Below are 26,576 nucleotides of genomic sequence, written 5' to 3' on the forward strand. Positions count from 1 at the left end.
CAGTGTTTTGTGCAGTGAATTATTACGCAACTAACAAACCACGTGCGACTTTTAACGTCCCGGGAAGAGCTGCACATTTCGCAGTACAGCTACTTAAAAAAAGAGGATTCTGGGAAAAAAAAACACTGCAGGTGGCAACCCCTAGCTTATAGAGTCTGAACAGTTTCGTGGGGGGGGGGTGCACCCACCGTAGGCGTTCGCCACGAGTCTCCTTCTGGTGGCACGGCGAGGATAGCTGTGAGAGCTGAGAGGGCTGCAGCGGGCTGCTGGATTCGAGGACCACGACCCTGAACAGAACGTGTGCCGAACATCATCATCACCATCATTGTCACCATCATCAGCCACTTTCGGTCCACTGTTGAACGAATGCTTCTCCAACAGACCTGAGGTCAATTGTAATGGCAAATTCGATACACTCCTGACCTATATATAACCACAGGAATGCACACTTGAACCTTATGTCAGGACCCCGGGGTTCCGAATCAACGCAAGTCAAAATCAGAATGAGTTTATTTAATTTTGGCGACTCCGTCCCACCGCCCGCATAAACGTCCGCGACCCGCACGGCGTGGATCATTCTGTTGTCGTGTCATCCAAGCGCAACGAGGACGAATGCGCAGAAGGGCTGAACAAGCTAAACTTTGATTAGCGCATCGTTCAGAACTCGTCAAGAGGAATAGATCGCCGTATCGTTCGCCTTCAACAGACATAAAATGACGCCACAACGCAGTTTATGCGAGAGCCGGGGGCTTATGGGACCCCCAGGGTCCCGCGGTTAAGGTTAATTTAACCAAAACCAACATGCACGACACAGGCATTGCAATCCTACCTGAACCTTCCAGGCTCCGTGAATGGGTTGGTAAGGCTCAGCGTCATCGTCTGCTGGTGGTAACATGGCCCCGCACACTTGGACACTCCCTGTTGAAATGAACCAACCGCAGCCATCACCAGCATGAAGAACATAACCTTAGCAAGCCAGACGAGGCTGTATGGCAAATGTAATGCCGTGCGGGTCATAAGGGTTATTTGACCACATTTTACTACGCTGGTCAACGTGTGTTGGTGAAGGCAGAGAGAATAGGTGCGAAAACATAGAAATATAATACAACAATGAATGTTGCTACGTGTCTTCTGCCTGCTAGGGCTGTGTAGTGGGCAGAAGATGACAATGCAGTAAATTCCATTCCTTTACTGCACTTCCACGTCAATGATCCTCACTTTGACCACTCCACACGACATGTTAAAACTAAACTAAACTATTTTACCAGGTAAGGTCCCCTGAGCTATATAGCCCCTTTTCCAGAAGCGACCTGACCACAAATGACAGCTCAACGAAGTGGCTTATCACGTGGAAATGTTATAGCATCCAAATACTCTAAATAAATGTTTCTACATGCGGAGGGAGAAACCCGAGGACCCAGAAAAAAATCTATGTGACCACAGGGAGAACATGCACACTCCAAATATACAGGCGGCAGGGTCGGGATTGAACCCACGACCTCCTGCATACCAGGCAAGGTAGTTAACACCTTGCCACCGCACGTGTATATATATCAATGAATAATAGGAGACTGGAAAAAAAACTCATCTCTTCGTCATATTACAGTCATTGTACTAACATCAGGTTTGTCCAGGTCGATGACCCGGAAAATATTTCCACACCCGGCACACAATATCCAGTATACATCTCGCAATGGCCGTGGTTATTTAGTCACGGGCCAACTCCAGTCTTCCAGTGACCCAGAAATTATTAAGTGAACATTTAAAGCCATGAATACAATGAATCATTTGCACTCAAACTGTGTGTGTAAATGTTACACAGGGCAACCTTAATCAGACGGATCGGTCAATTAGGACAAACCTCAGGTGCCAGGGTGGCAAGGCGAGCGTTCAGTGTGAACGCCAGCATGTCCACGCCCGCACCAGCCCGGGGCAGCATCAGCAACACAGCTGCTGCATCGTGCAGGAAGCGGCCACGGAATTCCACAGGCACATCCAGGCCTCCCCTGCTCATAGCGTCAGATGGTGACATCAAATAAATAGTCAAGGGAATGCGCCCGAGATTGAGCAACGAAATCAGCTGGTGTGCAGGTGCTAGGTGGATCGTGAGAGATGATGAGGGGTTGTGGAGGCCTTCATCCAGCAGTGGATCAAATGAAATCGTATTTTTGTTGCATTATTTTCTTGTTTGGCATGTCAGCTTAGTAAATCCTGTTTGCCGCACTGTAAAATTGGCATTCATGCAAAGATTGTTAATAACATTCGATTCTTAAGACACGCGATTCAATGCACTTGTCGTGAGCTTTTGAATTGGCTTTAGCGCTTATGTAGCAGTGCTTGCGAATTCACTTGGCAGGGAGGATGTAGTTTTCTCCTTTGGGGAATCTGAATTGCGATGCATCTTCTCCGATGATTACGGCGCGGTACTGGAGAGGCTTGGAGCTTGGGTTGGACACCCTTATCTGCGGTCCAATAAGATGCACAACTATCATTGCTCGCGCATATCACACAAATATGACTCTTACTCATGGGTGGAGTTTGTGGGGGGCGGGGGGGGCACGGAGGTGGGGCCAATACCCCCTCCAAACTGGACACGTTTATAAATACATTTTCAGTAGTTTACAATTAAGAGTAAAAATAACTAAATTATTTATATGCACTTGTGATTCTTAATGTGAGGGACAAAGCGATTCCCTGCCACCCTCCCCCCCCGCCAAATACAGAAGTCAAACTCTGCCTATGCTCCTACTCAATCTGAATGTATCAGAACAATGAGACGTGGATTGCTCTGCGGGTTTGTCCAGGCGGTGTGTCCCACTGCTACTTTGAAATATTTCCGTAAATATTAGTTAATGGAGAATGGGTTTTAAGACATGCTGTTGGCCAACAAGGGAAGCCTTACATGCAAAAGAGACAAAGATCCCCGCCCGTGTAGCCAGCATAGGCTGTTATTGAAGGTGCTGTTAGCGAGCCCTATAAAGTGGCTGGGATGTCTCAAAATATTGATCTCGAGAAACATTGTGACCAATTGTCGGCCAGGACTTAACAACTACACAAGCATAGACATGTGGCTTTATTTACATTTGGGTTTACATATTATTTATGAGTTTACATGTTTGCTGTACAAAATGGTACTTATTTTATTGACCTTGGAGGGTCGAAGGGCAAAGTCAAGCCCCTACTAGGTTTGTGAACTAGCAACCTTCCGATTGTGATTTTACGTATTTCTATTTGAGCTTTTATGCTTGTGGTGATGTACAGACTGACCTGCCGGGTGACTGGGGCATGCAGTGCTGCCGGAAAGTTCACAGAGCGGTGTGGGGAGTAGTGAGGCAGAGCCCTGAACAGCTCGACGCACACAATGAGCATCTGCACGGGGTTTGGGTCCGTAATCTCAATGGCCTGGTGGCACGAGAGATATAAGCACACGCACAGAAATATCACAACGGCAAAATGCCACAGAACAACATCATTTTAAATGTTACGCTATTCTCACGGGAACATTACACTTCGCTTGTTTAAAAAAAACCCATTGTACAACTGTTATTTACTATGATTAGATTTTCCCACATTAACCTATTGTTGCATCGTAGGGGGAGCTCTTCATTCGCTGGATAAAGACATCCCCAAGCCATGAAGAAGTTCTTGCCATCGCTAGAAATGTTGCCGAAAATTACATTTTCCTTTTAAGACAGTGTTATCGACGAAAGTGTTTTTTTGTTGTTAATTGTAACATTAGCAATGCATTTGCATACACTTTGCGTGAATGGAAAACATTCATTCTCACACGCGGGAATCGATGCATGATCTTTAACAAATCAATATCATTCAACAAATTCATATTATTATTGTTCAACAAACCGATGCACCGTTACACCGCTCGTAGAGGCTGCACAACAGCAACATAACATTCCCATGCATCGTGTAGTCAGCCAATGTGATGTGGCATGTGTGTGTGTAAACCTGTATGTCGAGTGCCAGGCCCGTGACGTGCAGGGCAGACACGAGCACCAGGGCATTGTGCAGGTACTGCTCAGGGCTGCAGGGATGAGGCTGCAGGCGGCTCAAGTGGCTCGGTATCTATCGATGGACACGAACAAGCAAGTTACCGTTGTCTCCAATGTAAAACAATCATCATCACGATCCATGGGGACATAGCCCGGAGGTGTCCACTGCACATTTCGGCATTTGTTTCCACTTTTCTCTGCCTTGTGTAATATGAACCCACAATGTAATGAGCAGCGATTTAATAATTTTAAGATTTGTATCACATCGATCTGGGTGTGTGTCCAACCAGATAGGGGCAGTAGGAGGCAAGCACCGCTGCGAGCACCAGCCCGTCCATCAAGTCGTAGTCAAAGTTCACCACCCACCGTGCAGACGGGGGGTCATCTGAGGACAGAGGGGATTGAGGGGCAGTACAGCAACAAGGATATCATCACTCAGACTCCGCAGCTCTTAGAGCAGGGCCGGGGAACCTTTTCCTTACGAAATGACTTTGAAATACCTGAGCTGAGCTTCACATGAAACACGCCTCAGTCGATTCTGCCACTGCAAGAGGCCCTTGGTGGTGGTAATTGGAGGAGGCCAGTGCAGAAAAACGTATTGTTGTTGTACTGTTCTTATATGCTCCCACATCTACACTACCTGCCTTCACAAAAACACACTGACCGGCATGGCAAAGTGCGGCGAAACAACCCCCCCATTACCGACACAGCATGGGTAGGCCTTCGTCCTTCAGTAGGTTGACGAAGGAGCAGTAATACCTATTCACTTACTGAACTGGGGAAGGTTCCATTCTTTTGATTACCTGGAGAGCAGATGAGCATGCGCGATGCATGGTAGTGGTGGTTTAGCCAGGACAAGAGCAGCCTCTCGCTTGAAGAATAAAAGTTGCTACTCAAAGGCGCCACTGCCAGGAGCGGTGGCCGAGCCATTGTACGGTTTTCTGTCGGTAGTGCTTTGCTGACCGCTTCAGTCGTTACACGCGACAGCACAAACACCTGCTCACCCGCAGACACACACACACACACCGAACACAGATTCCTCTATGAAATCGACATTGGGAAGTCCAGGGGAGTGCTGTGAAGATAAGAATTTGTATTTATAGGGCGCTTGAAAAACGTCAGCAACTCAAAGCGTCCAACATCAAATCTCATCCTAAACATTTTAGTGCCCTGCTGTAGTTTAGCCAAGAGGATTGCCGGTGGCAGATGTCCCAATGTGGCACAAGGTGCACGCAGCACCGGCCAACAAGTGGGCATTAGTTTTCCAGTAGGGGGCGATGTTGCTCTGTGATTTTCCGCAATTGAATACTTTGTGTAACGTTTCAAATGTGGACCCTGACGCTGGCAATCATGGCCCTTTCTAACTTCCACTATGAAGCAGACAACGCATTGTTATGATACATGCACCCGTAGTATCAACCGGGGCAGCAGCTGGGCTCAGACCACAAACGTTAATTTGACTAATTTGTACTCTTTGGTTCTTTCGGTAAAGTCATCACGTAGGTATAAAATAAAATAAATCACGACGTTTCGGGCGCAGCACAAGCGTCCGTCATCAGGTGGGAAAGCCTTGGCCTGCTGCTGGGGCAGACTGTTTTAAAAGGTTTGAAATGGGTGTAGCCCAAGGGTCATAAAGAAGTGGGCGGGGCTAGTGATGTTATAAAGAAGCGGGCGGAGCTAGTGATGTTATAAAGAAGTGGGCGGGGCTAGTGATGTTATAAAGAAGTGGGCGGAGCTAGTGATGTTATAAAGAAGTGGGTGGGGCTAGTGATGTTATAAAGAAGTGGGCGGGGCTAGTGATGTTATAAAGAAGTGGGCGGGGCTAGTGATGTTACAAAGAAGTGGGCGGGGCTAGTGATGTTATAAAGAAGTGGGCGGGGCTAGTGATGTTATACAGAAGTGGGCGGGGCTAGTGATGTTATAAAGAAGTGGGCGGGGCTAGTGATGTTATAAAGAAGTGGGCGGGGCTAGTGATGTTAATGTGAGAAATTAGCATGTTGCTGTAAGGTAGAAGAGCGGCCTGATGACGGACACTTGTGTTGCGCCCGAAACGTCGTGATTTATTTTATTTTCTACCTACGTGATGACTTTACCGAAAGGACTAAAGAGTATGGATTCCTGCAGTCACGAAAGCTTCAAATCAAGATTTACTCATTTGGTTTATCGTCTTTAGTGCTACTTATCCACACTACCATGTGCGATAGCTTGACATGTGATGTGAGTCCTGTTTCAAAATGATACATTATATGGGCATAGTCCAGCACCAGTGATGATTCTCAGTGATCTCCCAGCTACAGTAGTTGTCTGCTGAAGGAACAGAACAAGTCTGGCTCATGTGTTATTTTTTGAGGTGATCAATGCATTGTGTACTCAAGCATGCCCAACAACTCACCTTAAAAATCTGCAGGAGAATGTCGGTCCATGCACGCTCGCTCACGTTCTCAAAGTCGCTCTCCGCCAACTCTGTTGCCGTGGTAACGCACTCGGTTTCTTCATTTTCAATTCCACATTTCCCGTTTTCCTTCTGTTGACAGAAATGCGATAGTTTTCATAAAATAGGCCAATCCACTTTGTAAGTTACACTTTTACTTACCAAACAGCACGGGTGATGCGGCGAACATTAAAATAGCCGAAGAGTCTTTAGTTTCGGTGTGTTCCCAATTTGCGCATTCGCAATGGAATGATGCTGCAAGCACATCGTACCAGCAGACTGTGCCAGCAGTTGTAGTCATCCATGTGAAGTAGATGCTCAGGTTTCACATTTGGCAAACACGCTCCCTGACCCCTGTACAACACAGAGCACATTATTCACGTGAAATGTATTTTAAGATATCAGGTTTTAAATTTTGATTTAAAGCTTTCGTGACTGCAGGGAGTCATATTCTTGGTTCTTTCGGTAAAGTCACGTAGAAGGGAAACAATAAAATAATAAAAATATAAAACAATAAAATTCTCACGACGTTTCGATTGCAACTCAAGCAATCATCATCAGCTGTTTATTCATCCACTGCTGGATGAAGGCCTCAACACGCTGTGTCAGTCACGGGGGTTGTTTGACCATACTTCACTACTCTGGTTAGTACCGGTCTGGTTCAGGACCGGTTCAGATATCACTCACCACTGATGATAACTGTGACTGCAAATCAAACTCAGGTCACCGGGCTCAGAGCGCACTTTGCAAATCACTGCACTCATGCTCTACCCCTGAAATCAATAACAAGTATTTGACTGCTGGAAATTTCTACCTGATGAGCCACTTCTTCGAGCTATCATTTGTGGCCAGGTCGCTTCTACCAGGGCCTTACCTGGTAGGATAAACATACAATAATAAAATAACACAATACAATTCTCACGATGTTTCGGCCACAACGCAAGCGGCCGAAACGTCGTGAGAATTCTATTGTGTTATTTTATTATTTTAGTCTCTTTCTACGTGACTTTACCGAAAGAACCAAAGAAGATGAATCCTTGCAGTCACGAAAGCTTTAAATCGAAGGGATAAACATAGTTTAGTTTTATTTGTATTTATGTTTTCAAAGTGATTTGTTTACCTTTCCTACATTCATACTCTTTGGTTCTTTCCTACATTTTGCACTCCTATCGTGTTTTCATAATGTTTGTTGTTGTTGTAATGTTCTGACCCGCCCCTACTAGACATCTGTGAAAAAGAGCTCTGCAGCTCACCGGATTCCTCAAGTATAAACAAATATCCTGATTCCGAACACCCTCGCGTAAACTCAGCAGGGAAGACACGGCGAACGCCGCTGGCACGGGCGCCGATTTACGGCGGCCCTTCACCTTAGGAACTCGAGCAGCGTCGCATGCTGCCAGTGCAGCTGCACGGCCCTGTCCGCGACGTCCCCTGGCACCGACTGGCTCACGGGCACGCCGGGCAGTGCCCGCCCACACAGGTGCGCCAGCATGTCGTAGAGCGTACGGCCGCCCTTACGCAGCACCCACGGCGTGGCCGGGGCGGCGCCCCTCGCTGGTGCGGAGGGCGGCAGGGAGCTCTGCTGGCGACTGCGGGGCCGAGGCGAGCCGTAGGTGCTGCGGGGCCCGGTGCCTGGCGGCGGGGCGTCGGCGAGGCCCTTGGAGCCACCGCCGACACCGCCTCTTTTGCGCTCAGACGAGGAGACTAATATTTTTCCGATGGCGCTGTCGGAAATATGTGCAAAAAAGTGTCGTATTATTACCGCTACGACTACTAGCAATGGTAAAAATGTAACCGTGCATAAGGGGGAAATGCTTTGATAAGTGGTTGCGCTTATTGCACACCAAACTGAATGGTCCTAAGTAGTTTTTGACGTGTGCATATTTGTATCTTTGATTAAATGAGAAACGGGGATGTAATAATCATCTCCATCATCACTCCTCAGCCAATGATGTAGAGGCGTTCAAATACAATTCTGCTTTCCCCATAGTTTCTCCACATTCTATTAGTGGGGTAAGTAAAAGAGTATCACATTGCACTGTGTGACAACCCCCATTGCTTGTGGGGATCACCTTCGCAATTGCTGTGGTCCAGAGAGGTGGTTGGTTCCGCCAGGCCACCCGAAGCGGCTGAACCAGCGGGTCACGGCAGCCTGGGCCCTCCGGTAAAAGGAGATGTCATCGATGCACTGAGACTCCGCAAAGGGAGGAGCTGCTGGCTCCTGGCCCTCGCTGTTGGCCACGCTGACGGACGTCAGGTCTGTTGAGTGACAGCGAATCATCGATATTGCAAGAGACTGAATTTGTCTGTTTGTGAACTAGAGTAACGTTCTTTACACAGTGTAGAGTAAGGGCGCATTTTGACCAGAAATAACTGCCAGCTTATGGTACTAATGATAAGCTCTGGATAACTTATGAGCTTTGTTCGAGGTAAAATAAAAAAACGAGAATAACAATTTTCAGCACGCCACTCTTATTAGTTTTTACAACACATGTATACCTCTCTTCTGAACCCCTCAAATGTTTTCATTTCAGAATTGGAAAGACTTTTGTAGAATGAAGAAAAATGCTGTTAATATGCGATGGACACACTGAATATTTGGGGGAATTTTCGCTGGTGAAATATAAGGGGCATTTGCCGGTCTCCAATAAAACGGTGCATTTGGACAGCCAGGAGGAGTTACTGAAACTGACGCAGGTCGTCTGCTACAAATAAACTTGAAAGACCATTTGACATCACGCTGTTGAAACTGGCTAAGAGCTGGGGCGAAAGAGACATGTGGACCAGACAAAATAAAAAAATATAGATGGAACAATTTAAATTACTCAATTCTGTAAAGACGGATGTTTCTTTACCTGTCAGTGAGTTGTAGATCGTGCTGGTGGGGCAGGAGAAGTGGGAGCTGGATGAGGAGACATTCGAGTCTTGCTGAGCAGACACGCAGCTCCTCAGCATGGCTGCCCGCTCCCCTCCCTCCACTGTGAAGACAAAGATCCCCCATATAGCCTTTATCAGACTGTTAGGGCAAGTGCTGTTAGAGAGCACCTATGAAGGCCGAAACGGTACACGAGGGGATGGGTGGCCAGCACCACGCCCGGTCACCTTTGCTTCCTCAGTAGCGAGATTTTTTTTTACACATCCCACTAAGCACTCATTTGAGGCAGCACACACAAAGACAAACACAAAGACAAGATCAAATACTATTTTGATTTGAAGCTTTGGTGACTGCAGGAACCCATCACTCTTTGGTTCTTTCGGTAAAGTCACGTGGGTAGAAAATTAATAGATCACGACGTTTCGATCACAACACAAGCAACTGTCATCAGGTGAAACAAATAGCAGGAGAACTGCTACGTCAGCAGTTCTCCTGCCAAGCCAACCTAGGAAGGCCGAGACCCATCGCTGATAACACTCGCCACTAATGTTGGCGTGAGCTAGGAGTCAATCTCAAGTCCCTAGGTTTGTAGTGCATCATGCTAACCAAGGTAACAGTACTTCCCTAACCAATACGAGGCATCATGAGCCTTATTAAGTCTACTCGGCGATTACACCATTGGCAAATTGCTTGCACCTGTCATTTCACATAATATGACCAACATTGTTCTCACCTTCTTCCAGCACCACGTGATGATTGTTGCGATGAAGGGCCAGGAATGGGTAGAGTGTCAGTAGACAGTTGTCAGCACATACCGTTACTGGAAGCTCAAACCTGTAATGTGGCACACGAACACGCTGGAGATACACCCACTCCCAAAAGCAGCATTCAAATGGTGGCTAATACGGAAAACATGGATGATGGGGGTGACCATAAGGGACACTCATAGATGTCAGTAGTCCGTGAGTTCACCAATAGGCCAGTTTTCATGGAGTGAATGGATTAAGAATCCCTGCTACTCAGCAAGTCATACATTGAATTGACAAAGTAAACACCAAACAAAATCTAAATGTTTCCATGTGGAAACAGGAGATTGGGTTGTACTCGATTCTGTTTACAAACATTGGGCAGTAGTGGTAATTCCTAATTTGAGGGTCAGCCTCCTCATAGGACAACCAGTTGATTTTCTACAAAGTGGTATTCCATTTGAATAATTGGATTATTTTGAAAGTCTAAATATAAAATTGGTGTTCCATTTATCAACCGCAGAGGGATGATGGTCTACGTCAATCCTTGATAAGGATTTGGGCTGAAGAAAGTTCAGCAATGGAACATGAAATCGCAGTTAAGGATTACGACTTGACCCTTGAAGACAATCTCTGAAACAACAGTCTTGTCTTAATGCGTTTGGCCTGCCACCTGGTTTAAGGACACTGACCAAAATGAGTGAATGAAGAGCATCCACCTAAATTCACCTTCTTCCCAACGAGTCGTGGAACACAATGGTGGTAGACAAGCTGAGGGGCTTGTGGCACTGGAAGGCCAGGCGGCAGGGCAACGGAGAACTTGGCTGCCCGTACTCAGAGGGGCCCAACTTTCGTCCAGAGGGGAAGCTTATGGAGAAGGGAGTCAACTTCTCCCCAAGCTCTCCTTCCACATCTGGCAGATCCACCTCCAGCGTAACCCAACTGCACACAGCATATGGGAGACATTTTAAATATCCAGTACCATTTAGATTGTCTCTGCTATGTTTTCGGATTGTACCGTGTGTTGTTCAGTATTTAGCACGGTTGGCACCTCTAACAAGCCTCGTAGCATTTGAAGTTCGACGCGTATTGTGCACCCACCTGGTATTATGTCTGCTGACTATGCAAAACTCAGCCGCCACCTCCGTGTCCAGAGGCGCGGGTCCCAGAGTGATGGAGTCCGGGTTAAACGCGAGGGTCGGGGTGGGGAGGACGCCTCTCAGCGAGATGACACGGTATGGCTCGCTTTCGTTCCTCACGCCCTCGCCGGATACAAGCAGAGGGATGCGGGCGTGGAACGTGCCAGCTGATCCTACGCGGCCAAGGGAGGGAGAGAGAGAGAGAAAGCCGCATAACCCCACAACGCTGATCCATGCACTTTCAAGTCGAGTTTCAGGTTTATTTTGTTTCACAAGGTGAGAACCCAAGGGACCAGGATTGGTCTCATTTGCAAGAGTGTGCTAGGTCACCAATATGAAACAATCTGAACATATTAAATAAAGTACAGCAACGTTACAAATAGAAATACATGCAAAAAACACCTTTGTTCGAAATAAACATTTACAATATTGCACAAATATTAGTCACTGTTACGTAATAAATGATCTGTTGCGTAAGTTGGCTCGGGAAGATTATTATTCGACCGATGTGTGAACACCCACTTGGACAGAAGCAGAAGGTTATGGAGGCATTTTCCTTCAGACCCAGGGAGCCTTCACTCTGAAAAACCTTAAACGAATCCTCACTGAGTGTCCTCAGGTCAAACTTCCAGTGCAGAGATGTGTTGCTAAGGTTCTGGATCTGTACGCTCTGTGGCAAAATAAACGCAGGAATGACTGCATGTCAAACAGTGCACATCCACTTGTACAGAGTGGTAAAGTGTTAATATATTTTTGGCGAGTAAAGATCAACATGGGCTTTCATTAATTATATTTGGTGCAGGAGATACACGGCATTGGCAACCATTACGTGGATGCATTAATGTTTGTACAATTTGATTGTTGTTAATTTTAAAGTTGAGATTTTGTTTTTAACAGCATCACTAAATTTCAGATGGACAATTGTATTCTTTGGGTCTTTCAGTAAAGTCACGTAGAACAAAAAAAATAACAAAAAATTACGTTTCGATTGCTTGTGTTGCGATTGAAACGTCGTAGTTTTTTATATATTTTTTGCTCTACGTGACTTTATCGAAAGACCCAAATAATATGAATTCCTGCAGTCACGAAAGCTTTAAGTCAAGATGGGTAATTGCCCAAAACGTCACCCATGAGATATTTTTTCCTTTTAAAGCGGTGCTGTTGACAAATGTGTCGAGTTTCGTGTTGATTGTACTTTTGGAAGTGTTGTTACAGCGTCTATAAAGTTCACTTTACAGAAGATGATGCTTTTTAGTAATGTCAAATATGTATAATTGCGTAGTTTTGTGAATCAAATTATTTACGCAGTAATACATGTTTGTACTTGGGATGTGTTCCGGATTTTTATATTTATCAGACAAGATCCAAAAATCGGGCCTAGATACCAAATTTCGGATGATCCAAATATATATTTTAGTCTCAAATTGATTGATATGCAAGCACGATGTCACGGAATATTACGTCACATATGTCACTTCTGCGCTTTTCCCACCAAATGTTGTGACACTCAGCATCAGGTGACATCGCTTTTGTTAACATGAAGATACATTATATTATTAAATCTGAACATGTGAAAAGGACATGAAATTGTCCTTAACTATTGTCAAATATTTCATTTTTAACCTGGAAAATATTTTTTTTATTTAAAGCTTTCGTGACTGCAGGGATTCATATTCTTGGTTCTTTCGGTGACTTTACTGGAAAATCATCTTTATTTTTTTAAGTGGATGAAGCATATCATACATTGTATTACGTGTTTAGACACTATATAAAAAAATAAACTGCATTATACGCTGCAATATGTATTTCCTTCAGGAAGGTAGATTGTGTAATTACGCATTTGTGTTTTAAAGCTATGAGGAGCTGGCGCATATTGCATTGTGCAGCAAGTACCTGAATGGTAAGAGACTCGGGAGACACGCCAAGCCCGATGTAGTTCGATGGCAAATAAAACTCCAGGCTGCTCTCAGATATCAGCAGCAGTGGCCGCAGAGCTAAAAACGGGCCCACAAAACACAATGCATTACCAGCAGCGCTTCAGCACGTGTCCAAACTCACAAGTTCATGTGATGTATGTATGAATGTGCAACCAGCATGTATGTATGTTGGACTTCTTTCACACCGTACGTAGCCAACCGTGCTAATGATATGAATGTGATTTGTAATAGATTAACAGGTACATGTACAACCGCTTTTTTCAATACACTGCTCGATGAGGACCTCCCCACAATGTGTAGGTCGTGTAGTTTATTTGACCATACTTCAATGTGGCTGATCAGTGCAGGTTGGTAAATGAGAGAAGCATATACCAACTCACGATGCAGCAAATTCCATTGCTGTACTGTACTTCTAAGCTCCCCCCAATCTATGCTCACCATCTTCACCAACCCACACTGACCAGCATGATCAAGTATGGTCGAATTGACCAGTGGCTGTATATGTACATTATTGGCGTATTACTCTAATTATTATTGCAATCATTATTGCCCGCGCCTCCGATTTAGCTACGCACGGTGCGAAAGAAGTTCAACATACACACAGCCTGCAAACCACCTCTACGATCACAGCCACTCTTGATAGCCGTACCAATAGCATGGACCTTGCTTGCCGGGGTGATGGGATCGCATGATGCAGGGCGGGGGGTGCGGATGTGCTGGGTGGAGGGGCTGGGGGGCACGGTGCTTGGTGCGGGCGAGGGAGCCACCAAGCCGTTCAGATGCATGGGGAGGCGGAAGTCATAAGCTGCCACCTGTAACAGAGGCAATAAACGGGGAAGGCCCTCGCGTAAGCCACAGTGCAACGCCATTCTCAAATAAACATTGGAGGGGGGGGGGTGCTTATATCCACCGGTAATATTGACCCAGTGAAGATTACATTCCATAAAACACATAAGGAAACTAAAATTAAATGTGTGTTTACACATCTAAACGCTCATTCATTGGCCGATAAAACCTTCATTTGTAGAGGACCGCAGAGCTTGGAGGGGGGTGTGGGGGAATGTCGTGCCGGCCTACTGCCCAGCAGTCTTTCTCGCTTGCCTGTGGTTCCTCGTGCCTCCGACTCATTCTCTCTCTTTGAGAGTGAGTTGGGCGCTACAGTGGCGAGATGTGAATTACCTCGCCTGGGTTCGATCCCGACCCTGGTGCCTATATATTTGGAGTTCGTGTGTTCTCCCCGTAGTCGCATGGATTTTTCTCCGTGTCCTCCGGTTTTTCCCTCCACATTTAAAACCATGAGTTTAGAGTATTTGGCTGATATCAATTTCAATTGATGAGCTACTTCATTGAACTATCATTTGTGGCCAGGTCGTTTCTGAAAAAGAGCTGTATAGCTCAGTGGGTCTTACCTGGAAAAATAAAAAAAAATGTTGAGTTGAGTTGAAATTATTATTATTAAAAGAAAGGCGATAAGTATTGGAATAGGTCTTTACATTTTTTATGACAATTTAGAATACTGAACTCTTGTTTTGTGGCATTTGAAAAAACTAGTAGTGCTTAAGAGTTTTGAGGGGCTTTTAGAGCTATCCAATTTTATGCATGGCCTTTCTTAAGTTCCTCTGATTCCCAATCACATGCCAAACGCTCATGAATGGGAGTAGCCAAACATCCTCATCCAGGACCCTCCTTAAAAAGAGAATTGAGACTCAGGGAGACTTTATTGGGTAAATAATGGGCATTAGCATTATATATCTACATTGTACACTCTACAGTGAGGGAAATAAGTATTTGACCCCCTCTCAATCAGAAAGATTTCTGGCTCCCAGGTGTCTTTTATACAGGTAACGAGCTGAGATTAGGAGCACACTCCTAAAGGGAGTGCTCCTAATCTCAGCTTGTTACCTATATAAAAGACACCTGTCCACAGAAGCAATCAATCAATCAGATTCGAAACTCTCCACCATGGCCAAGACCAAAGAGCTCTCCAAGGATGTTAGGGACAAGATTGTAGACCTACACAAGGCTGGAATGGGCTACAAGACCATTGCCAAGCAGCTTGGTGAGAAGGTGATAACAGTTGGTGCGATTATTCACAAATGGAAGAAACACAAAAGAACTGTCAATCTCCCTCGGCCTGGGGCTCCATGCAAGATCTCACCTCGTGGAGTTGCAATGATAATGAGAACGGTGAGGAATCAGCCCAGAACTACACGGGAGGATCTTGTCAATGATCTCAAGGCAGCTGGGACCATAGTCACCAAGAAAACAATTGGTAACACACTACGGCGTGAACGACTGAAATCCTGCAGCGCGCAAGGTCTCCCTGCTCAAGAAAGCACATATACATGCCCGTCTGAAGTTTGCCAATGAACATCTGAATGATTCAGAGGACAACTGGGTGAAAGTGTTGTGGTCACATGAGACCAAAATGGAGCTCTTTGGCATCAACTCAACTCGCCGTGTTTGGAGGAGGAGGAATGCTGCCTATGACCCCAAGAACACCATCCCCACCGTCAAACATGGAGGTGGAAACATTATGCTTTGGGGGTGTTTTTCTGCTAAGGGGACAGGACAACTTCACCGCATCAAAGGGACGATGGACGGGGCCATGTACCGTCAAATCTTGGGTGAGAACCTCAGCCAGGGCATTGAAAATGGGTCGTGGATGGGTATTCCAGCATGACAATGACCCAAAACACACGGCCAAGGCAACAAAGGAGTGGCTCAAGAAGAAGCACATTAAGGTCCTGGAGTGGCCTAGCCAGTCTCCAGACCTTAATCCCATAGAAAATCTGTGGAGGGAGCTGAAGGTTCGAGTTGCCAAACGTCAGCCTCGAAACCTTAATGACTTGGAGAAGATCTGCAAAGAGGAGTGGGACAAAATCCCTACTGAGATCTGTGCAAACCTGGTGGCCAACTACAAGAAACGTCTGACCTCTGTGATTGCCAACAAGGGTTTTACCATCAAGTACTAAGTCATGTTTTGCAGAGGGGTCAAATACTTATTTCCCTCATTAAAATGCAAATCAATTTATAACATCTTGACATGCGTTTTTCTTGATTTTTGTTGTTATTCTGTCTCTCACTGTTCAAATAAACCTACCATTAAAATTATAGACTGATCATTTCTTTGTCAGTGGGCAAACGTACAAAATCAGCAGGGGATCAAATACTTTTTTTCCCTCACTGTATGTAAAAACACAAAGTATATGTACATCAATATGATAGAATAACATTCAAGAATATCAAATACGTATCATAAATGCCAAACAGTATCACAATATGGAACATAACCTGTCCAGTACAAAACTTGTACCATCTCAGTTTGAGAAATGAATGCTGTTTGGATGCTTGATTGTGAGATTATGATAAATGTGCCAAGTGTGTGAGTCTCACAATGATATGAATGCATGGCACCTAGGAGCAAGGCCAGCACTGGATGAAGTCTGGAAACGATCATGCTTCCTTCCTTGTGCTCTATTTATTTTCCTTATGAACGTATCTCACGTTGCTGTTTGTACTGTATTTTGAGATACATTTTTGGAAGTGACAAACAAAGACAAAGATCCCAACCTTAACAGACTGTTGTGACAAGTGCTATTAGCGAGAAACCTATGAAGGCCGGCACGGCACACGAGGGGGTGGTTGGCCAGCACCACGCCCGGTCGCTTTTGTCTCGCAAGCGGCGATGTCTACTACACACCGCACCAGGTACTCAGTTGAGGCCGATTCGGTGAGGAAAGACCCAGGACCGGTTTAGATAATCGTCACTGTTGATGGCCGTGAGCTCCCCACAAGCGATAGGCACATTTAGAAATGCGATGATGATGATGTTGTTGTGAGTGGTACCTCTGTTGGTGTGAAGTTCAGAGAGCAGCCAACAGTCTGTCCAGCGTCGACTTCAAGTGAGTATAGCCCTGGAATATCTTCTTTCAGACACGCTTCAAATAGAACCGTACCATTGAAATGACAAACGTTGAAATGTTATTCTGTTTCTATAACCATGGTTTTCCGTGTTCTATTTCTATGAGAAAGCCAAGCTCGGAAGGCTACTACACATTTATCATTCACAGCTCACCCCACTTCTTTGTAAACGGAACACGTGTCTTCCCTTGTGATTCTTTAACTGGAGAAATGTGTGGAAGTCAATGGGAGTCAGGTCTGGTGAGTATGACATTTCTCCAACTTTCTCTGTATTTTAATCTTTAACATTTATGTTGACTTTCATTGTTTTTCTCATGTTTCCAGTTATCGCACAAGCAACAGAAATGTAAAACATGTTTAACTTGACAGATGTAATCTACTGCTATAAAATGCGATCATCGTTAAACAGGCTGGACGTTTAACTTCACGTTCACCAGTCTTGATTTGAAGCTTTCGTGACTGCAGGAATCCATACTCTTTGGTTCTTTCGGTAAAGTCACGTAGGTAGAAAATAAAATAAATCACGACGTTTCGGGTGCAACACAAGCCCAAAACGTCGCGACGGACTTTACCGAAAGAACCAAAGAGTATTCACGTTCACCGTTTATTTTGGCAACCCTCTTTCTTAGTCAGTCGTGCATTTGTGGAGTTGACCCTTTGTTTTTTTTTAAGTACCAATAGTGCCAATAATTACACAGCAAATTACATGATGTAAATTCTCGATTTAAAGACAGTCTGGTCCCTTCACCTGATGAAGGCCACTTGTGTTGTGGCCGAAACGTCGTGATTTTTGTTGTTTTATTTCTTAACCTACGTGACTTTACCGAATAGAACCAAAGAGTATACATGATGTAACTTAAGCAATCAGTGAGATCTGTTGTAATAGTAACTGTACCATCGTTACATAAAGGCAGATGTGTAATCTTGACATGGGATTGCATTTTGACGCTGTAAACATCCACATTGTGCTGTAAACATGATCACACTATCGTCAAAAGTGTGCCACAATATTTATAGGATGCAGACTTCGTACGTGACGGCACAAACTTGTGGAGCGCACCTGCACGCTGATTGCGGTTGAGTGCGAGTTTAAAGTCCGGGTGAGCTGATAGGTCGATTTCCGACCGCACACAACATCGAGTTGGGTTTCTCAGTGTGAACGGGAGAGAGCGGCTTGAACCGACGTAGACCCCGTCAAACCGCAGCGCTTTCTGCACGCACGAGACGCACGGGCGCTCGGTGAGCAAAACTCGGTCTTAGATAGCGCCGTTCACACAAGGCTTCAACAGCGCTTTACAACACAATCACAGGGAAAAAAAAAACCGTGAACATTAAAGTTAAGAGGAAAAGAACCCGACGCGGTCGGGCTGTTTATAGCGTCCTGGAAACGGCGAGGTACGAATCCGAAATAGAATATTGTAGAATATGCATCATAAAAAAACATTCTCCTGCGGAGGGGGGAGCTGGTAGGAACGTTGGGTTGCTCGGTCAATGGCCAGGGTCACACGGCGGCACCACCACGTGGTGTGTTCAGCACAATGTGCCCCACTGTGAGGGCGGGCACAAGCCGGCGTGAGTAGGTTAAACGTTGAGTTTTATAAGGGCACCACGGGGTGACAAGCCCCTCTCCATTCAGCCCCACCCCTCCCACCCCCCATCCAGCCCCACCCTCCCCACCCAGCCCCTCCCCACCCAGCCCCTCCCCACCCAGCCCCTCCCCTCCCCACCCAGCCCCTCCCTCCCCACCCAGCCCCTCCCCACCCTCCCCTCTCCACCCAGCCCCACCCCTCCCGATTTTTTGATGCACGACGGACGGACACAATAATCCCCTGTGGACTGGTGTAACCAGAGGTTCCTACCAGTATAAATGTGTTTTCAGATGAGCCCTAAAAACGTCGACTGACGGAGGGTCCATTGTGGACTGGGGCAAGACATTCCACAAACGAGACACCTGACTGCTGAGAGCTCTGTCACCCATTAAACGCAGATTTGTCCGTGGTACACTCAGGTGCCCGGATTTGGTGGATGGAAGTTGTAGGACAGGGGCATACCGTTTCAGCAGATAACTGAGATATAATGGAGCTAACCCTTTCACAGGGCCTTCAAGGCCAATGCAAAAACTTAACATTTTATATTGTATCTTTATCGTAAAGTAATTGTTAACATTTACAGTACTTGGTCAATCCGCTGCTGGATGAAGGAAGGCCTCCCCATCCTGTATCAGTTTTCGGAGTTGTTAAATGTTCAATCATATTTCTCCATACTGTGTGACCATACTTCACCACGTTGGTCAGTGTGTTAAGGGGGCATTGATGCTCAGGACCAGTTTGGATGTCACTTGCCAATGATGTTAGCCGGTGCACGGATCACTGCACCTTTACCTTGTATATTCATTTTAATAGTAGTGATACATGTGTACTAAATATGCTTTAAATTTGTTCTACATGTTGTACAGTATTCATATTTACATAGGTTTGTGAGCACCTATTAAGTCCAATATAACACACGGAGGGGTATGGGGCTGACTTCACATCTGGCTACTTTTCTCTTTTCAGTACCAATATGCACCTATTACACCAAGTACTCATTTTACGTTGCAGAAAACACCCAAATACCTTCCAACCAGTTCAAGGTTACTAGGCTGAGACAACTAGAAGTTATTTTGTACAGCGGGGGAGTTGATCAGCGATGTTTATTTGTTCATGTTGAGGTTGATGGGTGAGCCAGTTTCAGGTATACCCTGGTTCATTTCTAAAATGCTGACATTGAATGATCGAAGTGGCCAGTGGCGTTACTATGTGGTCCATGGTTTGATATTGATGATCGTAGCTGGACCGTGGGCTACTGGAAACAATGAGTGAAAGACTTTTACTCTATATGACCAAACCACTGCATGCGAGTGATACAAATGGTCAGTGCAGTACTTACGCAGTAGTTATCAGAATTATTCTATCTGCAAAGTAACTGCGGATAGAATAATTCTGCAAGGTGAATGGCACCGCTATAATGTATTTATAATCACGGAAGAGAAAAGGCATATTAATAACATATGATATTTTCATATGGACCTAATCGACGTAACATTTTTTTTATCAATTTAGCAGAATAAGCGGCAACTTACAACGTTCATTTCCAGGGCTGGGGGTTCCACAGAACCCGTGATCCTCAGCTCCTGGGTTTTACCTCCTCTAAATGCCACCTGTAATAAGCAGCAGCAGCAGAGACATTACATGTTCACGCCTTCGAGATCAACTCTATCACCGAAAGATCCAAAGAGTAATTCCTGCAGTCGCGAAAGCTCCAAATCAAATCAATTCCATCGTTACAACTCTAAACAGAGAGGCAGTTTGTTAATTCAAAATCCATTAAATTTTGACTTAAATCCTTTGTGACTGCAGGAATTCATATTATTTGGTTCTTTCGGTAAAGTCACGTAGATATAAAAATAATAATAAACAATAAAAAAACCACTAATGTAGACTGTAGCCTGGTTCTTAATCGGAGTGAGTGTACAGGCAATCTATAATGTAGACGGTAGACGGTTATTAAGATTGGTGAGTGTTCTGGTAGTCTATATTGTAGACTGTAGCAATGATTATTAATCTGGGTGAGTGTACTGGCAGTCTATAATGTAGACTGTAGCCTGGTTCTTAACCATGGTGAGTGTACTGGCAGTCTATAATGTAGACTGTAGCCTGGTTCTTAACCATGGTGAGCGTATTGGCAGTCTATAATGTAGACTGTAGCCGAGTTCTTAACCTTGGTGAGTGTACTGGCAGTCTATAATGTAGACTGTAGCCTGTTTTTTAAGTTGGTGAGCATATTGGTAGTCTATAATGTAGACTGTAGCAACGGTTATTAAACTGAGTGAGCGTACTGGCAGTCTATAATGTAGTCTATAATGTAGACTGTAGCCTGGTTCTTAACCATGGTGAGTGTACTGGCAGTCTATAATGTAGACTGTAGACTGGTTCTTAACCATGGTGAGCGTATTGGCAGTCTATAATGTAGACTGTAGTCGAGTTCTTAACCTTGGTGAGTGTACTGGCAGTCTATAATGTAGACTGTAGCCTGTTTTTTAAGTTGGTGAGCATATTGGTAGTCTATAAGGTAGACTGTAGCAACGGTTATTAAACTGAGTGAGCGTACTGGCAGTCTATAATGTAGTCTATAATGTAGACTGTAGCCTGGTTCTTAACCATGGTGAGTGTACTGGCAGTCTATAATGTAGACTGTAGACTGGTTCTTAACCATGGTGAGCGTATTGGCAGTCTATAATGTAGACTGTAGCCGAGTTCTTAACCTTGGTGAGTGTACTGGCAGTCTATAATGTAGACTGTAGCCTGTTTTTTAAGTTGGTGAGCATATTGGTAGTCTATAATGTAGACTGTAGCAACGGTTATTAAACTGAGTGAGCGTACTGGCAGTCTATAATGTAGACTGTAGCCTGGTTCTTAACCTGAGTGAGCATTTTGGCAGTCTATAATGTAGACTTATGATTGGTTCTTTCAGTAATAAAAATAAGAACAAAAATAAAAAAACAAAAACCACGACGTTTCGATCACAACACAAGCGGTCGTCATCAGGAAAAGGGGGGATAGCCTCTAAATGCAAACTGTTTATAAAGGTTTAGACTGCCAGTACACTCACCAAACTTAATAACCAGGCTACAGTCTACATTATAGACTGCCAGTACACTCACCAAACTTAATAACCAGGCTACAGTCTACATTATAGACTGCCAGTACACTCACCAAACTTAATAACCAGGCTACAGTCTACAATATAGACTGCCAGTACACTCACCAAACTTAATAACCAGGCTACAGTCTACATTATAGACTGCCAGTACACTCACCAAACTTAATAACCAGGCTACAGTCTACATTATAGATTGCCATTACACTCACTCCGATTAAGAACTAGGCTAGAGGTCTATATTAGTGGTTTTTGTTTTTTTATTATTTTTATTATCTTATTATTATTTTTATTTTCATTAACTTTATTTTTCATTATTACTTTTCTATCTACGTGACTTTACCGAAAGAACCAAAGAATATCAATATCCATTATGTAAACTGGGAAATTATCATTATCTGTGGCCAGGTGGCACTGGGGTTACAGTGTTAAACTTACAAATTTAAGCGTTCGAATGCAGTTCTTTAGTCAACACAACACATCATCCCTTTGGAGATCAATAAACGGAATACCCATTTAAAGGAAGTCAACAGTGGGTGACCTATGAAGATTGGGTTCCCACACTAGAATGTGTAAAATCCAAAATTTACTCAAAGGGTGCTACCATAGCACTCAACTGAGCATGGAGACAATTTGGCAGCCACATTATGTGCCCACTAACAGCACTTGCCTCTACAGCCTATATGGTTAATTGTACATCTTAGCCCTTTCACTGTGAAAGGAAGAAAGAATATCGTGGTGGTATGATAGAGTCACACACAAAACATGCACTCTGCTGTAACCATTTCCCAACCCCCTTTGATCGACACACCTGAACCTTGGTGTCAAATGTGACAATAGTGCCGGGAGTGAGACAGACAGCCAACTCCGTCTCTCCACCCACGGCCACCACCCCTTCCTCTGGCAAGATGGACAGCCCAGGCAACGGGCTGGGGTCTAGAACCTAAGGGGAACGACATTGTCAAGACCTTGTTACAGACTTGCACAGAATCTGTTAAATACACAGAATCAGTTCGTGGGATATTGCATCACCAGCATATGTGCAGCCACTGTAAAAATATTACATAGGGCAAGTGCAAGTAATATTCTTACTCGGTATGTGATAAGCACTCATTAACAGAACTGGCCAAACATGCCAAAACAGGATCACAGAGCTTGGGCAATTGTTGCCAGCGGTTCTGGCTGCCTTCTCGCTCGTCTGTGGTTTACTCCGCCTCTGAGAGTGAATGAAAATTGTGCGTGTTACAAATACTAAATTTGATAAAGTCTTAATCACTCGTGATTTATCCACCCAGCGGTTTTATGAAGGGTCACCATTTTACATTGCAAATCAATGAAAGGGCAATTATGTTGCGTCTCGGTTTTGCCTTCTTATTTATATGGATTCTCATTTATTCGTGATCATTTGTAAAGTTGTGTCCGCTCCATTAGCCTATATGTAACATTTGCATAACATTGGCAAATGAAAGTTATTCAGTATTTCTGGACATTTGTCAGCCGAAGACATCCATAAATCACCAACAGTCGATTTTCACATACTGAAATTGACGCATATATCGTGAGTATAACAATCAATATTAACCACTTAATCGATGCATTGCTACATTGCTAATTAATACTTTTACAATCCGTTTGTCTATCCACTGCTGGATATTGGGGGTTATTTGACCATACTTCACCATGCTGGTCAGTGCAGGTTTGTGAAGGCAGAAAGCAGGGACGTGAGAGCATATAAGTGCAGTCCAACGGCTTGACAAAACGGCTGTACATGTACATAATCGTGTTTTAACGAATTGTAAACGGGTGCCCCTTGGGTGGACGAAAGATGCGATTGCACATTGTACCTGAAAGTAGGCATGCTGTTGCCCTGTGTTGCGTAAAAATACGCTCCGCACAGTTGTGATGTTCAGCGGCACAGATCCAAGCACCACCCGCTGGTCCACACACTGCACGCTCACCGCGCCAATCTGCACAATGCCACTGAGAGTATTATTACGACCAAGCATTTCCCGTCCTCTTCGAAGAACAATTGCCATGCTTGTATCATTTACATGTGCAACGTTAACTGCTCCGAGACAATGCATTAAAACTGCCACTCGTAAAGCTAATGCTGTAGTATAAATCACAGTCATATGGGACTTGTTGTTGACGACACATGCAGCGCTGCTTAACAGTAAAGCAGTATGAAAAGCCAAGGCTGAGCTAACGCAGATTCACAATAGAATCACAAGAGAATGCCATCCTATTGCACATATCATGCACGTCCTTCCCCCAAACATCCGATTTGCACGGGTGGCTATGTATGGTGCGAAATAAGGTCAACATACATACGTGGCAGAAAACCTGTTAAAATCTAACTCAAGTGAATGGAGATTTTTTTTTTTTACATGAGAATGGCCCGTAGAAGAATGGCAGTTCCAAGAGGAATTTGACTCGTAGGAAGTGCATTCGATTCCTGCATATTCAGCACTCAGTCTTAATAGAAGTAAGGGATAGGGAGATCGTACCTGTGCCAGACACTTGAGTCGAAGGGAGTTTCCGTGCTGTACGTTTACAACGAACTCTGCCTGATCGGTGGCCCTGCACGAAGGGTGCCACACCACCTCACACTCCAGCTCGCTGTTCTCCTCCACGCAGCCTGTAACACACACGAGTCACAGTTTGCCAGCAAAGCACATGGCAATTCGGGACAAATGCTTCTTCGCCTAGATCTTACCGAGTCTTGTGCCACATCACTCACATTTAAGGCCAAGCAACATTGTGCAAATCCACATGAGACTGAATTTCTAGAAAGTGTCAATACTCAGATATGGTTCGTATTCATAAGAGTCAACAATCTGGTGGGACCAACATCAAATATGTTGGTCTATAGAAGTGTAACCGTGCACAGCCTTGTGGTATGACAAGTACTGCTGCGCATTTGCGAGGGATATAACTTCACCGTCACCCTTTCCCTCGCATGCATTGTGGAAGGATTCGGCATTAAGTGCAAAGATGTGATCGCGGCGTCATCCAGCCTGAAAGCGTGACATCACTATGGCGAAGCCATCTACGATGACATCATGCGGATCAGGTTTTAACATGAATAAACGGAGAACCCAACTTCTAGACCATTCCACCAATAAAACGTACGATGAACCGTTGGCGAGATACAGAGCATGACGGACGGACACTTGTGCGTGACAAATATACATCTATAAATTGGGCTCTCACCCGGATAGGTAAGAGACAGTGTGTTGAATGGTGAGCGCAAGTAGCTGAGTGTAACTGGGTGACGTGGTCAGACCAGCAGCGGGCCGCAGGGAGAAGGGCACGCCGAGTTCGCTGGGCACAGGCTCCCAGGAGAAGGAGGCTCGCAGGTTGCGCGGGTTACACAGTCGCACCGATGAGCGGACACCCAGCTCGGAGGCCAGGCCCTCAACTGCCGCCACCTTCAGCACGGCGGGACGCAGCTCCAGCTCCAAGGGCACCACCTCTGCCAGCACCACGAGGTGCGACGAGTGGTGCTCGTTCACGCTGTACCAAAACGACCTGCCGAGTGGAATAGGCCACGTCAGACAGAGAGTAATGAGCACCTACATGACTATGTAAAAGCAGTTCTAAAGAAGTTTTCAATCCAGATTTAAAAGTGCATAGCACCAGTGGCTTCCTAATTTCGGAAAGAAGAGTGTTTCACACGGCCGCAGAAGTGCATCTGAAAGCGCGTGATGCAGTGATCATCATTGTTTGATGGCTAGTGATGCAGTGACCGTCTTTATTTGATGGCTAGCCAGCGCGTTTTCAGATGCGCTTCTGTAGCCGTGTGGAACGCCCTTCTTTCCGAAATTAGGAAGAAACTGGAGCCATGCACTTTTAAGGATGGCTGCTGTGAGGATGACTGGCGTTCACGTTATGGTTGATGCCCCTTGGAGATGTCATGCCAAGGTTAATGACTTAGCTGAACGTGCAAATATAACCCAACTTGGTGACCCCTAAAAAGCCTTGGCAGGAAGCTCTTTGTTTAACCCTCTCATGCATCTCATGCATGAATAGTTAAAATAAAATAAATGTTCAGTTGATGTATAGATGTAACCTGGGGGTGTTTATGATGGGGCAGATCAAGGCAGAAGGCAGTCAAATTTGCAGTTGTTAGCGGCATTGTATGCAACGACACTGTGACTTCCATTGTTAACGGACAGGAGGTACCTCTGAAACCTGCCAAGTTGGCTGGGCTGGAAGAGAAGAGGCAGGGAGGCGCGGGACAAGGGAGGCACCACCTGTGACAAGGGGCTGCCCTGCTGCAGCTCGGGGCACTCGGTGGACAGGCACACCAGCACGTGGTGCTCCAGCCCATTGACCACGTGCAGCCTCCTGCTTACGGCCGAGCCGACACACACCTCTCCAAAATCCAGCGGCATTGGGCCTTGGAACACGCACATACATGCACGCACGTAAATACATTATGCCTTAGTTTTCTACTTTTCACGTATAACAGTTGAAATGTGCAGTAACAACGTCACAAAACAAGCCAATGATGTGTGTTTTTGTCTGCTGTAAATTTGACAACTTTTTTCTTTATAGGCAATTTTTATATTAAATTTGTTGGTGAATGCACTTTCATAGATACTTTTTAATGGCGCTCAAAAAATACATTACAAAAAAATGTACTGGTAAAAGTTAGGAGTGATTTTTTAAAGTTGACACTTTGCATGTAGATGGTGTGGCCAGCACCATGTCCATTCACCGCTTGCCTGGCTTCCATCGTTTTGTAGAGGGCTGGAGTCATGCCAGGCCAAGGCTGTAGTTGGACCTGTTTCTATGGCATTAGGTCAGTACACTC

General features: G+C 45.1%; 1 protein-coding gene across 2 annotated transcripts in view; it reads right to left on the minus strand.

Annotated features, from left to right (window-relative positions):
- CFAP47 (cilia and flagella associated protein 47) overlaps positions 1-26,576 on the minus strand; it is an 81,780-nt gene that overhangs the window by 36,507 nt on the left and 18,697 nt on the right. For both annotated transcript variants that reach the window (XM_032968267.2, XM_032968268.2), the window contains exons 14-40: positions 25,943-26,159; positions 25,044-25,288; positions 24,265-24,395; positions 23,602-23,724; positions 22,569-22,700; positions 20,181-20,258; positions 18,120-18,270; positions 16,985-17,076; positions 13,785-13,947; positions 13,092-13,192; positions 11,721-11,868; positions 11,161-11,371; positions 10,789-11,001; positions 10,047-10,147; positions 9,294-9,416; positions 8,511-8,697; positions 7,806-8,162; positions 6,711-6,792; positions 6,400-6,531; positions 4,811-5,003; positions 4,295-4,392; positions 3,964-4,080; positions 3,268-3,402; positions 2,350-2,462; positions 1,862-2,006; positions 830-918; positions 189-287 (exon numbers count right to left, since the gene is read on the minus strand). In XM_032968267.2, the coding sequence (XP_032824158.2) occupies positions 189-287; positions 830-918; positions 1,862-2,006; positions 2,350-2,462; positions 3,268-3,402; positions 3,964-4,080; positions 4,295-4,392; positions 4,811-5,003; positions 6,400-6,531; positions 6,711-6,792; positions 7,806-8,162; positions 8,511-8,697; positions 9,294-9,416; positions 10,047-10,147; positions 10,789-11,001; positions 11,161-11,371; positions 11,721-11,868; positions 13,092-13,192; positions 13,785-13,947; positions 16,985-17,076; positions 18,120-18,270; positions 20,181-20,258; positions 22,569-22,700; positions 23,602-23,724; positions 24,265-24,395; positions 25,044-25,288; positions 25,943-26,159 (3,976 nt within the window). The remainder of the gene's footprint in view (positions 1-188; positions 288-829; positions 919-1,861; positions 2,007-2,349; positions 2,463-3,267; positions 3,403-3,963; positions 4,081-4,294; positions 4,393-4,810; positions 5,004-6,399; positions 6,532-6,710; positions 6,793-7,805; positions 8,163-8,510; positions 8,698-9,293; positions 9,417-10,046; positions 10,148-10,788; positions 11,002-11,160; positions 11,372-11,720; positions 11,869-13,091; positions 13,193-13,784; positions 13,948-16,984; positions 17,077-18,119; positions 18,271-20,180; positions 20,259-22,568; positions 22,701-23,601; positions 23,725-24,264; positions 24,396-25,043; positions 25,289-25,942; positions 26,160-26,576) is intronic.

Source organism: Petromyzon marinus, chromosome 39 (genome assembly GCF_048934315.1).
Source record: "Petromyzon marinus isolate PM22_M1 ecotype Great Lakes invasive population chromosome 39, UKy_Petmar_22M1.pri1.0, whole genome shotgun sequence".
In the NCBI taxonomy this organism is placed as follows: domain Eukaryota; kingdom Metazoa; phylum Chordata; class Hyperoartia; order Petromyzontiformes; family Petromyzontidae; genus Petromyzon; species Petromyzon marinus.